Raw genomic sequence first — 14,085 nt, 5'->3', positions numbered from 1 at the left:
GTCCAGCCCGATAAGAAATCAGCCTCTGACGTAACAGTTTAACGAGGCTGAGTCAAAGCTATGAGTCACTCTGAGGATGAGCGAGTCCTCCATTACGGAGTCTGAGCACGGCCACATCCGGGTACTGCCGTAGCCCCGCCCCGCGGACAGAACGCACCAATGAGAAGCGCCGTTACTGGCGTTTCCACAAAGGCTGCGTGTGACGAAGAGTGGCTGATCTGAGTACAGCGCATCGGAGCTGAACACAACGGAGGAAACGAACAAGTAAGTTGGCAGAACCGACCCCAGATCAGCCCGAGCTGGGTGTTCAGAGCTTTATGACTGCTGGCCGAGGCGTATTCGACTCGCTTTAGGGGGACATTCAGCGCATCCCGCACAAAGGTGGACCTAAAGCAAGGGGGTAGTTTACTGTTATATGATCGAAACTTTGGTACATCGTTAATGCCGCGTTCATAAATGCAAAAGATTGAAAAACAAGCCGAATTTTCTCCATTTTTGTAGAAATTTATCATACATACACTGAACGCTAAAGCAAAGCGTAGCGTACAATTGTGAAATACATCAGTCCCTTTTTCTTTTTTCCTCTAAATTCACAGTCTTTTCCTGCGTTCTTCCTCACTTTACTGTACAAGTTATTGAGAGGTATAGTTATCATTTCTAGAGCAAATTTAAAGGTACAGCGTCAGCACTGCGTTTTTTAAAAACGGATCCAACACGCTTTAATTCGCTCATACACACATTCCGCTGACGTTCTGCCCAGCACACACACTCACACACACACACACACACACACACACACACACACACACACACACAGAGACACAGAGACACAGACAGACACTGCTGGCGTGACCAGAAAAAGGGCTGCTCGGTAACACTGAAGCGAGACAGCAGCAACGAGGACGATATCCGACTGGGAGGGGAAGAGAACGGCTCCAAATAACAACAACAATAATAAGAGTGTCCGTACTGCCCGCTGCACTGTAAGTATGGAGGTACTTCTTCTTTTTGAGGCGAGAGCCGTGCGTTGGAAATGAACGTCGCCCTTGACGTTGTTAGCTACAAACTTGAGAAATGTACGCTAACAGCGCAGTGGTGGAGCCGTGGGGCATTTTTCTATCGTTCCTTTTTTATCTTGGCCTTTTTCGGTTTTTCTTCCAGCACAACAACAACCGTGGCTGCACGAACGTGTGGCCAGTTTGCGCATGTCAGTCTCGGTTTGTTGAGAAAGCGAAGTGTGTAAGTTAAATAGCGAGACTGCATATAGGCGGAGTGCCTGTCTGTCCCGTCAGTGTCTGCCTGTCTGTTTCGCTGCTACATCGGCCCTCTCTCTCTCTCTCTGTCTCTCTGTCTCTGTCTCTCTCTCTCTCTGTGTGTGTGTGTATGAGTGTTAATGTCGGGCTCTGACTGGAGCCGTGCGCTGAATTTGAATCTGATTTTTAACCGTCTTTTGTTTCAACGGTCATTTCGCTTCGTGCTAAATTCACTGAACTCACGGCCTTGCTAGCCTAGCTAACAACATCCGCACTGCTCTCTCTCTCTCCCTCCCTCTCCCTCTCTCTGCCTTTAGCCCTTTTAGCCCTTTATCTTGATAGCCGTCATGTAGCTAGGTCAGCTTACGTTAACCTTGCAGCTTCAAGAATTTGTTTCGCACGGGCTAACCCAAGTCTGGCGACGGCCGTTGCAGAACCTAGCTTAGCTTATTTTTCAGTTTTTCTCGGATGTTAGCCAAAATGCTGCACCACATTCTTAGCCTCATAAGCTTGACCCCCTGGTCAACCCTGATATTGTCAACTCAAGTTCAAAACAGCTTATTGTAGTATGTTAAAATGGTAACTACATCACGCACCATCATTTATAAAATACGTGTAAATGATCATAGTTATTGCCTAGTATAGAGTAGTGTGTTGTTTTGGACCTAGTCCAAGTTTCTGTCAGCGTTTATTAACAAAGAATAGTTGTGAATAGGCCTCAGTATGGATAAAGGTGGTTTGTACATGCATACTTGGCAGTGTCAGAATAGTTCACCACCAATAGTAGCACATTCATGAGTACAGTATAGGGTTTTGGATGTAGTCAAGTTTCTGGCACCTTGTAGTGACAAAGTATATTTTTTAAGCTTGCCAGCTTAATCGTATGGGCAAAGCTGTTTTTTGTGTGTGTAGGTACTGCTGTGCTAAATAGTATGGCACAGTACTGCACCACCATTAGTAGCAAATTCATTACTGTCGTATAGACTGGTATGTTATGTGGTTTTTAATGCAGCCCTAGTTTCTGGCATCTTTAAATGACAGTATAGCTGTGAATAGGTCTCCATGCAACAGCTTAATCATGTGGAAGAAGATAGTTTGTGCAGCTACACGTATGGAAATACTAACTAGTATGTCAGAACAGTGCACCAACAGTGGCTACGCATTCAGGAGTATGTGGTTTTGAGTGTAGCCCTAGTTTATGGCACGTTTTAGTGACAAAGTATAGTTGTGGATAGGCCTCAGTAAGGCAGCTTTATTGTATGGATAAAGGTGGTTGTACATATACATATAGTGCCATACTAAGTAGTATGTGAGAATAGTACACCACCATATAGTATAGTATGAGTTAGTTTCTGGCACCTGATGAGTAGAAGCCATAATTATGGCATCATTAATCACATGAATGAAGTTTCTACTTATGCGAACACTAAATAGTATATCAGAATGGCACCACCTTTAGAAGCAACATTCATCAGTGTAGTATGCACAGTATACTATACCATAGTATGGTATGTGGTTTTGTATGCAACCATAGTTTCTAGCACTTTGTAGTGACAAAGTAGTTGTGAATAGGCCTCACTGTGGCAGCTTAATCATCTGGATAAAGGTGGTTTGTATGTAGACTGCTGACTAACGTCTAATGCCTTTTTTGAGTCACTCTCTAATCTCTTATGATCAGGTTCAGGTAGCTGCATATCTTTGTGTGCGTGTGCTATGAAGTGTCTGAATGTCCCCAATGCAGTCGAGCAAGTCCTCTTGCTGAATACCTTAATTTGTTTATTTTCACTTTTTCAGCCTGTTTTAGGCATTGGTTTGCCGAAGATGTTTTTCTTTCAGTCTCTCAGCCTTTGCTGTTTGTCAAAGGTGTATCAGACTGTTAATACACACACAACAACAGCCACACAGGAGGAACTTGAGGCATGTATATAAAAAGTACTGAAAGGGATCCAGTTTTAACTTGGTCAGAATAGTAATTAATGTGTATATACATAAGGAGGCTGATTGTAGGCTAATGTTTGGGGCAATGTCTATGTATGTGTTTTGGCTGAGCTTAGCCATACACAGTACTGTATACAGACTACTTGTGTATGAAATGGTTATAGTTGCTGTCCAGGCGCCTGTTGCACCAGCTGTATGCAAGTTCATACACAGGCTAGTTATAACGTACTTGCTTACTAAGTTCAGGTTTACGCATTACAGCATCAAAGTGGGTTGCATCATTCAGGCTAACTTTTATGTTGAGCTTAATAATTACTAAATGTCTCCATCTCCCCCTAGGCACATTTAAGTCTTGCACATGGAAGCCTGTGGGAACCACACAGATAACAAAAAGAGAACAAAAACATGATCTGGCTTGCATAAAATGTTGCTAATATAAAAATTCTGAAGATTGTATCCATAGATCCAGTTCATAGAGAGATTCTGCATTTGCTGACACTGCACATTTGTTTTTTGTGAAGAAATATTGAAAAACAGAATCTAAAAAAATAGCTATATATCTTGCACTTTATTCAGTTTGATTGTAAAAACATCTGTACACACTGGTAATTTTTATACTGGCCTTTTTACCTAGGAGTGCAAAAAAAAGTCCAGTGCTAGCTACCGCCTGCTATTCCATGGCAGCCTCTTTATTGATTGGTTCTGAATTTGTCAATAGCGTTATAAAAACGACCAAGTTTAGCCTTAGTTGCTGTTGTGCGCATTAGTTGTTACTGGTTAAGGCATGATTTACAGATTGTTGTTGCAGCCGAATTTAGTAAAAGAATAGTTTTAAACTTGTCTTAACTAAGGACTTGGTAGAGACTTTATACACAAATGTAGGTACTAACTGGTGCATAACTGGTGCAAGCCACTCCAGGTGCAAGTCATAATGACTATTTACAGCCTTCTTTGCCTGGACTGTGTAGGAATTAAGGCAGTGTTGTAATTAATGGCATGAGAGATCTTATTGATACTATGTTGCTTACACGAGATGCAGTCATTGTGTTCTCGACCTATTTTTGGATCACACATTATGGTAAAGTAAGGTAAATTCTGAGTCATATGGCCTTGTGTATATCGTAGTCTTATGAGCAAGAATTTATTACTATTAATACTTTTATTAATAGTAATATAGTATAATAATAACTTTGAAATGATTGCCTTACCTTATAGGCCTACATAAATGTGTCCACATGAGTCAGCTGAGGTTAGCCAGCCTCTTGCCTAGTGTGCGAACTATATTTTGACAACGTAACCATAACAAGGGAGTGAATCTGCTCTCGTCTTAACTGTAGAGTAGGTCTACAGGGTATTAAGAATGGTCTAGCAGGGGTTGCATGATCAAAGTGCCTGGCTCTTGGCAGGCGCAGGGAAATCTCTGAAAGACAGGGGAGGGCAAAATGGGGCAATGATCACACACTTACTCTCAGGGGTTCTCACCTCACAGGATTACCAGTCACAAGTTAGGCCATGTCCGCTTTCAGGAACAGCCTGGGTGAAGTTTTTCCACATGAATTGTTTCATGTATTAGAGTTGGATCTAAATTTATGTTGTCTCAAGCATTTGTCTGCAACTAGGAGAATTTTCAGGGTAGAGTTTGCATTTAAGTATGATAGAATAAGCATAAGAGTACCTCAATGTTTTCCTTTTAGCCTTAAAATTAACCCTCTAGGTGGCTCTAGTGTATGTCATCAAAAATAATAGTGTTACCATGATAATTTCCGTTAGACTATGCTTTTTTTGAATATATTGTGGGTACCATCAGTGCTTCTAAACATTAAACAGCTTTGTGTGTCATTATAACTGGTCTTTTTGAGAGAACCTGTAGACAACAACATTTAAGTATATAGTAATTACATCAACTTCAGAGTAAATGACTGATTGGTGTCAGCTCATCATGCCGGTGTTTTTTTTTTTATTTTTTAATCTATATCACTTGTTTGATTTTTCATGCATTACAGTTTTGTGATGTCAAGTTTTTGCCTATCTTGTACAATATATTGTGCTTTATTTGTTCTCTCTATGATGATGATCTCTATAAACCTTTCAGCTAGTCACTGAGCTCTGAGCATCTTGACCAACAGTGTTTTTGTGGGTACCTCGGGTGAAGATATTAATGTAATCTAACAAAAGTAAATTTTGTTGGAAATGATGCAGTCCATTTTTTAACTGTCACATCACTGTTTCATCAAAGTGTAATATTGTTGTAGTGTAATATTTACAACACATCACAATTTATAGTAGTATTATTCTGTCCATATTGTGCAGCAGCGACATACTTTATAATAACATAATAATTCACTTCAGTGAGGCCACAGCAATCAATCATATGTATTTCACAATCACTGCTTTGCATCTGTAGTCATTTGTGAAACCCCACCAATAACACATTTCTATGGTTAGTAGTATGATTCAGCTTGACGCTTAATCATTAAGTCATGAATAGATCTCATCATAAAAGTGCATTTGATAATCATAGGTACAAATCATAGGTGTTTCTGTGGGTCACTAAGGTATTCAAATGAATCACTGTCATTTTAAACAGTCACCACACTAGATTTTTTTTTTCCCTCTGAGTCATGCACAGTAGGGCTGTTGCTGTCTGTTATAGTAATCGAGTTATCTACTGATTATTTTGCAGATAAATTGCGCAGTGAGACTGAACTGAACAGCAACAAACCATGTGTAGCGTTTTAAAGATTCCATAATGTTCTATAGGCAAAAGATAAACTAGAATAAGCTAGCCTTTGAGAAGACTTAGAAGAAGATTAAAATCTTAAAACACTGTGTAGTACAAATATACAGCACCTCACAAGAGTGAGTACATCCTTCACATTTCTGCAAATATTTTATTATATATTTTGATGCGACAACACCATAGAAATGAAGCTTGGATATAACAAAGTAGTCAGTATACAGCTTGTATATCAGTATAGATTTACTGTCCTCTAAAAAAATAAGTCATTAATGTCTAAATAGCTGGCAACACAACTGAGTACACCTGACAGTGAACATGTCCAAATTGAGCTCAAAGTGTCAATATTTTGTGTGACCACCTTTATTATCTAGCACTGCCTTAACCCTCTTGGGCATGAAATTCACCAGAGCTGCCCAGGTTGCTACTGGAATCCTCTTCCACCCATCTGTGATGAGATGTCGGAGCTGGTGGATGTTAGGCACATTGTGCTCCTCCTCCTTCCATTTGAGGATGCCCTACAGGTGCTCAATTGGGTTTAGGTCTGGAGACAAACTTGACCAGTCCATCACCTTTACCTTCAGCAAGGCCGTTGTCATCTTGGAGGTGTGTTTGGGGTTATCAAGTTGGAAAACTGCCATGCAGCGCAGTTTCCGAAGGGGATCATGCTCAGAATGTCACAGTACATGTTGGAATTCATGTTTCCCTCAATGAACCACAGCTCCCCAGTGCCGGCACCACTCATGCAGCTCAAGACCGTGATGTTACCACCACCATGCTTGACCGTAGACAAGAGACATTTGTCTTGGTACTCCTCACCAGGGTGCCGCCACACATGCTGGATGCCATCTGAGCCAAAGAGGTTTGTCTTGGTTTTGTCAGACCACAGGAAATGATTCCAGTAGTCCATGTTCTTGGACTGCTTGTCTTCAGCAAACTGTTTCTGGGCTTTCTTCTACATCTGTTTTTTTTAAACCAACCTCTGGATATGACCGCGAACATGTGAACTTCTTTGGTCGACCCTGGCGAGGCCTGTTTCGAGTGAAACCTATACTGGAAAACCTCTGTATGACCTTAGCCACCATGCTATAGCCCAGTTTCAGGTTGTAGCAGTCTTCTTACAGCTTAGGCTATCCTTGTGGAGAACAACAATTCTTTTTCTCACATCCTCAGAGAGTTCTTTGCCATGAGGTGCCATGTTGAATACCCAGTGGCCAGTATGAGCGAATTGTACCCAAAACAAATTTAACAGCCCTGTTTCCCATTCACACCTGGAACCTTTTAACTCTAATGAGTCTCATGACACCAGGGAGGGACAACGACCCAATTGAACACAATTTGGACATGTTCACTGTCGGGTGTACTCAGTTGTGTTGCCAACTATTTAGACATTAATGGCTGTGTGTTGTTATTTTCAGAGGACAGTAAATCTGTACTGCAGTACAAGCTGCACACTGACTGTTATATCAAAGTTTCATTTCTAGAGTGTTGTCCCATGAAAAGATATAATAAAATATTTGCTGAAATGTGAGGGCTGTACTCATTTTTGTGAGATACTGAATATATAAATGCCTATCAGGCTCTGTCTTGCAGTGTAAGAGAGACCAGTAGAAAAAAAATGAAGATATGCATTATCATTGTGCAGTGTTAGCCAATTAGTGCTGATTCATAGAGAAGGTAAATTGTAGTATATATATTTTTTTCCTTTTTTTCAGTAATCTAGTGTGAGTAAAAACCCTAATGCACAAGGCCACACTCTGGATTTCTAATTATTTGTTTTTTTGTTGTTTGTTGGTAAACTCTCCTTTCAACCTGAAATGAACTCTGACTGCTGTTTTTCTTCTGTCGTCATGACAACTGTGTGAGCGCCTTTAGCTGAGCTGTCCATGGTGGGGGTGGGTGGGGGCCAGCTTAATAACATGAATTGTCTAAAGGGAATTACCCAGTCTTTTAAGGAAGAGTGCAAGCAAGAACAGTGACCCATATCTAACCTTTTCTCCCTCTTTTTTCCATCCATCCAGGTTCTGAAGAGAGAGAGAGAGAGACGCACACACACACACAGTGAGAGAGACTCTAGGCCATAACCATGCCACTGTTTGGTAAATCCCACAAGAGTCCAACGGACATTGTGAAGGCTCTGAAGGACAACCTGTCCATTTTGGTGAAACAGGACAAGAAGACGGAGAAGGTGAGGTGACGAGCAGTTTGGCAAGAGCTGTTGTCGATGACAATGAAGGAATGCTGGAGGATAATCTTATTAGCATAATGCTAATAAGAGGAGCTCTCGTTCCTTATTTCCCGTATTAGCATGGTTGAACACTTTCTTTAACACTTTCAAAAGATACTATTGTCAATTAGCTGTCCAGTCAAATTACTTTGTCTTAGGACAGTCACTGTCAATTATGAGTAATTGAGTAATTAATTATTTTGACAATTAATCAAGTAACAGCCTTAAAATACACTTATGTTAACTAGAACACAATGGTGCCAAGCAAATATTTTCAAATACCCTAATTACAACTGCCAGTGGTACTATGAGAACCACTTGAACCAACCAGAAGTTGATTTCCCATACAGGGTTTAATATTAAATATAATAAGGCTAGCTCTACTTATACACTGATATATTTAAAACTAGAAACAATTATTTAAGTAACACATACTTTACTTTGTGGTGGTGTTTTCTTTCTTCAGTAAAGCCTAACTCTGTATATTATTGGAGGAGCCTGTAAACTGTCTGCCAAACAGACTCTTCAGTCTAGACCTAGTTAACCCAGTTCTTTCACTCCATGTATATCGTTACTTTATAGACACACAACAGCAAACATTTTACTTAATGTAAATGTAAAATGGATCATTTTTTTCACAATCTGTTTTTCTAAGTAATTCCAACACCTGTACATTACATTATTATCTACTAGGATAATAGATAATTATATTACAGTATGTTCTTTTGTTTAATTATTGTCATATCAACCTTTGCAATATTGTTGTTTTATATGGGTCCGTTATGCACTTGGGACCCAGAATAGTCGTTTACTGTGAGCGTTTTGACAAGTTCAATTATTTAAGTGCAATTGTTTATACATAATTCCATAATCAATTGCACAGGTAGTTACATATTAATCTACATTGAAATAACAGAAACATGGCAAACATGTAATGGTGTTTTTTTTTTTTTTGTTATTCATTCCCCAACAAAACAAAATTGTACACCCAAGTTCATCAGATTTGTCAAATGAAAGAAGAGGAGTGCAGAAGTGGGTGGTGCATGACACACATTCTTAAGATTAAAAGTTCATAAATGATTGGTGACTTAAGAGTTTCATTCACCAACCATTCTTAAGAAGAAATTGCTTCTTAAACCCAAATATGCAGTTTTCACAAAGTTTCACAAAGCTTCCAACATTCGCCACTGTTTTCTTATTTGGTGTTCTTAGGTAAGAACAGAATCTACACACACAGAGGTGTGAACAATTCTGTAGTTTAAGAACATGTCATGAATCTGATGTAAACCTTCTTAGGACCTTTCTCAAGAACATATTTAAGAAAAATGTTGGAAGATATTCTTGAATGAGGCCATTTATGCTTGAATAAGCTCTATTTGGTGTAGACTTTTTAAAACCATCTTCACACTCAAAACTACTCCCACAGAATTAGTTCTTAACTATCTACTGAGAGTGGTTCTTCCCTGCATCACTCTTAAGAACAGTTTTTGGAATATATATTTTTTTAAGAGTGTAAGTAAGCATCCACCGATACTGTAATTTTAGTGCCATAATTCTAAAAGGGAAGCTCTTGTTCATTACTCCCCATATTGTCATTATCGGGTGCACTGTTTCTTTAATACTGCACCAACATGACTTCCCACATGTTTTATACAACCATTTTAGCCTCCACAAAAGTCTTGGTTCAAAAATGGTAAAGTGTTAGCACGAATAGACCTAATGCTACTATTTTTGTCTTTGTTGAGTCTAGTATAACAAGAAACCACAGTACTGCCTATTCTGACCTGGGATTCTTTAGCCAAGCTCAGTACATTTGTCTGGTGGCATTCTTTCATTCTTCATGATTCCAGACATTGTTGTAATGTCTAACTATATTTCATCTTGATAAAGGCAACTATTTCTTTCAGCTTTTCCATCCTAGAGTGTAACTGTAATGTTCACTGAGGTATCAGGCTGACCATCAAGGTGCTAAGTGCTCGTCCGGCAGGCTGTGTTCCAATACTCAGAAGGAGATACTTGGCTCCGGTTCTTCAGTTGCACTTTTCTAACAGACTTCACACAGTCTCAACCATATGATATTTTTATATTACAGGCACAACTCCAAACTCATCCTAGTCTGGCAGGCAAAGGACTTTTATTATGAATTGATAGTCTTTAATAGTCTGTAATTTTCTCTGTAATTTTGAATTTTTACACCACTATTCAAACGTTTAGAATCACTGTTTTCAATCATGTAAAATCAACTTTATTGCAGGTATGTGTAGAATGATTATAACACTGATGCTAATGTTCTGTAGGTTTCAGACACTTTGTAGGATTTTTAGATGAAGATATTTTCAATATTGAATGAAGTGACAAGAAATAACTGTGAAAAGATGATAGTTTATTTTTAAATAACATTATTAACGATATATTAAAATGATTTTAGTATTGGGGAGGTGATTAAACCTTTCAATCTGCACTATAGGTCATTACTACTTAACTATGAAAATGTCAAGTACTTCCAACTTAAGAGATTATAGTGGTCTGAGTATTTGAGTTTCAGACATAATGTAGCATTTTTATGAGCCTGCATTGTCGTGTTTATTAGCGTACACCTGCCTGATTACTTGATTACTGTGTGAACCTCTTTATTTTGACTAACCTAATGACATATTATAGAGCACCATCAGCTGTTGGTAATAAGGCTACTATAACTAACTAGGCTAATGCTAAAGCTTCAGCCTCAAGACTGAAGTTCACCATACATAACGGGAAATGTTGCCTTGATCATGGCAAAACTTTGGTTGTAGTGTTTGGAGAAGGAGAGATATGGCAGGGAGGTGAAAGTGCCACTCTGTCTGACCTCGTGTTCATTTGCAGTGGCTCGCTAAGGCATTTGCCCTCAGCTTGTTGCTAAAGAACAGATTACTGAAACGCAAAGATAACCTGCCTGACGCTCAAACCCCTGTCTGCATAGTGGAAATGTGAATTCCTAGTTTGTCTTTTTTTTTGTTTGTTTGTTTTTATAGATAAGTTTAATTTGGTTTTTTCATTACTTGATTACGAATCATGATATATTTTAATAATACCGGGTGTTTAATGTATTGGAAAACCAAAAAACATGAAGTATGCTTTAATTTTTTTGGTTAAATTTAAACTTTAGTGATCAAACAATGTAATGGCCTCAGATAGCATAATTAACAGAATGTCCATTCTTTATGATGCTTTATCCAGCAGTTAGTTCCGGTCTCGCAAGCTGACTGGTTGAGAAGTGTTCTAACCGTGCTGTTATTTCGCCATATCACGGGTTTTTCACAAACACTGTATCACTCCACTAAGATGACATTGCTAAGCAACGAGTTTGACAGCTGTATGAGAAGCTAAAGCCATTTGAACGATTTTACCTCTTATTTGGCGCAGAAACAAAAAATGGATCATTTTAAAGTCACCTTTGACCGACAGCTGATTTGGTCAGATTCTAAAGATTAAACACTAAATTCCCAAACTGTTATTATCCCTGAGCAGCTTTTCAGTCAACAGCTGTGACAGAAGAACACCTAAACAATCTGGAATCAGCCAGAAATGAACCCAATACCTTTCGCCAAATGTGTAGACTCGTCTTCGGAGTCTGACCAAATCGCACTGAGCCAAAAACTGCCGCAATAAAAAAAAAAAAAAAGCTGCTCAGTGGTGATGACAGTTTCAGAATTTAGCATAAGGAGCTGGAGAACAAACTGCTGACTGTGCAGTGAGTGAGCGGAGCTCATTACTGTGATGTAGCAACGAGCTGCTTGTTAAAGAATTAGAATTTGGCTAAAGAAATTTTAAACATTAAAGCATTTTAAATGACATGTTCACAGCCCAATTTATTTATTTCTTCCTTTATTCTTTTACCTGTTGTATAAAAGTAACAGAACACTCAAGGTCGTGTGTTATCACAACAATGATGTGATGCTATTTTGCGATAACACACGACCTTGAGTGTTGCTTAATTGTTGTCTAGAATCTTTCACCATTGCATTACTTGGCAGCTGTATTGAATTGTTAACAAACTACATTGCTTGGCAGTAGAATGATTTATTGCGAACGTTATTAATAATCAATTGAACATTTGCTTTGTTTATCATGTTATGTTTTGTTGTTGCTCCATATAAATTCAGTTTGTATACAAACAGTAAGTTAAAATCACTGATAATGACTTCTTGCTTTATTTTTAGGAAGTTTTTTATATTTTATTTTAAATAAAAACATAAAAGCAGCCTGACATCTCTGTGATGTTAATGAATAAAAAACTTCCACTTGTATATCTCCTCAAGACTGATGGAGGGATGAATGCTTGTTGACATGTTTTTCCTGTTAGAAGAGAGGCATGATTGGTATCCATCCGTCTTTATCGCATCTGTCAGTTACATGTTTGTGTGTGTGTGCGTCCTACAGGCTTCAGAGGAGGTGTCTAAATGTCTGGTTGCAATGAAGGAGATCCTGTATGGCACCAACGACAAGGAGCCACACACAGAGACCGTGGCCCAGCTGGCCCAGGAGCTGTACAACAGTGGCCTGCTCATTTCACTGGTGGAGAACTTGCAGGTCATCGACTTTGAGGTGACTTACTGGACTAATCCTCCAGCTTGCATGTTTTCATGTGGATTCAGGTAGAACTGGGTGATAAGTAAATGTTTTATATCAGCATTTCATTTGTTGTATCTCAGTTATGTTTTCGACTGCAGCTGCACTGGTTTAACTCTTATAACTGTAACTTGAAGTAACTTGTAAAGTTGAGGAGTAACTATGCCAGTTTGCATTGTTTTCCATGTTACTGAATAATATGCCAGAGGATGTAATAAGCCTGGGATTTAGGCTGCAGTCAACAAGGCTTTAAACCTGTTTACACATACAACACTTTGTTCACCTCAGACCGCTTATTCAAGACTTATTTGCTATATTATGACCATTTTGTTGACCATATGAATGCTACAGAAGTAATTAAGTGATATTGTGTTATTTTCCTAACATATTTAGCACATTTTTTTCCCATCCAGCTCTTTTGTGAACTATGTGTTATTCAGACTATATACTGGCAGAATTGAATCTGTCTTAAGGGGGCTATATTGATAGTTTCAAAGAGTTGAATATTTGCAGTGCCACAAGAGGGCACTCTTGCAAACAAAACAAAGAAAACAGAATATATTTATGTATACCCTGCCTATCAAACATCTGGAGACTGGAATGTTTTTAATACAATTAAGCATTTGTCAGCTTGACTACGTGCTTTTTAACTTGAGTTTAGAAAAGACATGTGTTAGTGTCATCATTATTTAAGCAAAGACTTCCTAACATGCTTATAGTTTGAAGAAAATGAGGCATCGGTGAATAACTGATTTGTTAACAGCTATTTTTATTTTTCCCAAAACAGCATTCCATATATCTGCATTTATACTGCACTTACGTGTAACAAACATATATGTGCAGTATGTATGCATATATACATTTTCTCTGTTATTTGGTATAAAAGTTCTGTGAGTTTTGTGAGTGTAGATTGCTGGTAATTTGCTATGTATTTGGGTGTGTAGGGTAAGAAAGACGTGTGTCAGATCTTCAACAACATCCTGCGCAGGCAGATTGGCACCCGCAGCCCCACAGTGGAGTACTTCTGTTCCCATCAGGAAGTGCTCTTCATCCTACTCAAAGGGTAAGACACAAGAGTTCTCACAGATCACTAACAGCTTACTGGTTTTCAGAATGGTTGTTATTAAAATTGATACTGACCTGGTTTAGATTTTTTTTTTTTTTTTTTTTGGAGACACTCCATCACTCTGAGTATATAAAATCATAGCAAATAGCAAAGGACTGCTTTACTTTCCATGTTTCAAAAAATTCAACTATGAGTATTCATTAGGGATGCAATGCTACGCAAATTTGATGATACAATACGTACTGCCATTTTTGCA

The 14,085-nt window shown here is 38.7% G+C and overlaps 1 protein-coding gene across 1 annotated transcript in view; it reads left to right on the top strand.

The window, feature by feature from the left end:
* Nucleotides 1–366: 366 nt before the first annotated feature.
* cab39l (calcium binding protein 39-like) overlaps nucleotides 367–14,085 on the top strand; it is a 25,595-nt gene continuing 11,876 nt past the window's right edge. The window contains exons 1-4 of the mRNA XM_017699043.2: nucleotides 367–983; nucleotides 7,950–8,116; nucleotides 12,575–12,739; nucleotides 13,708–13,826. Coding sequence (XP_017554532.1) covers nucleotides 8,015–8,116; nucleotides 12,575–12,739; nucleotides 13,708–13,826 — 386 coding nt within the window. The 5' untranslated portion in view covers nucleotides 367–983; nucleotides 7,950–8,014. The remainder of the gene's footprint in view (nucleotides 984–7,949; nucleotides 8,117–12,574; nucleotides 12,740–13,707; nucleotides 13,827–14,085) is intronic.

The sequence above is a fragment of the Pygocentrus nattereri genome, chromosome 12 (genome assembly GCF_015220715.1).
Source record: "Pygocentrus nattereri isolate fPygNat1 chromosome 12, fPygNat1.pri, whole genome shotgun sequence".
NCBI lineage: Eukaryota > Metazoa > Chordata > Actinopteri > Characiformes > Serrasalmidae > Pygocentrus > Pygocentrus nattereri.
The sequence above is the reverse complement of the archived record's forward strand: the minus strand, read 5'-3'. Positions and strand labels throughout refer to the sequence as shown.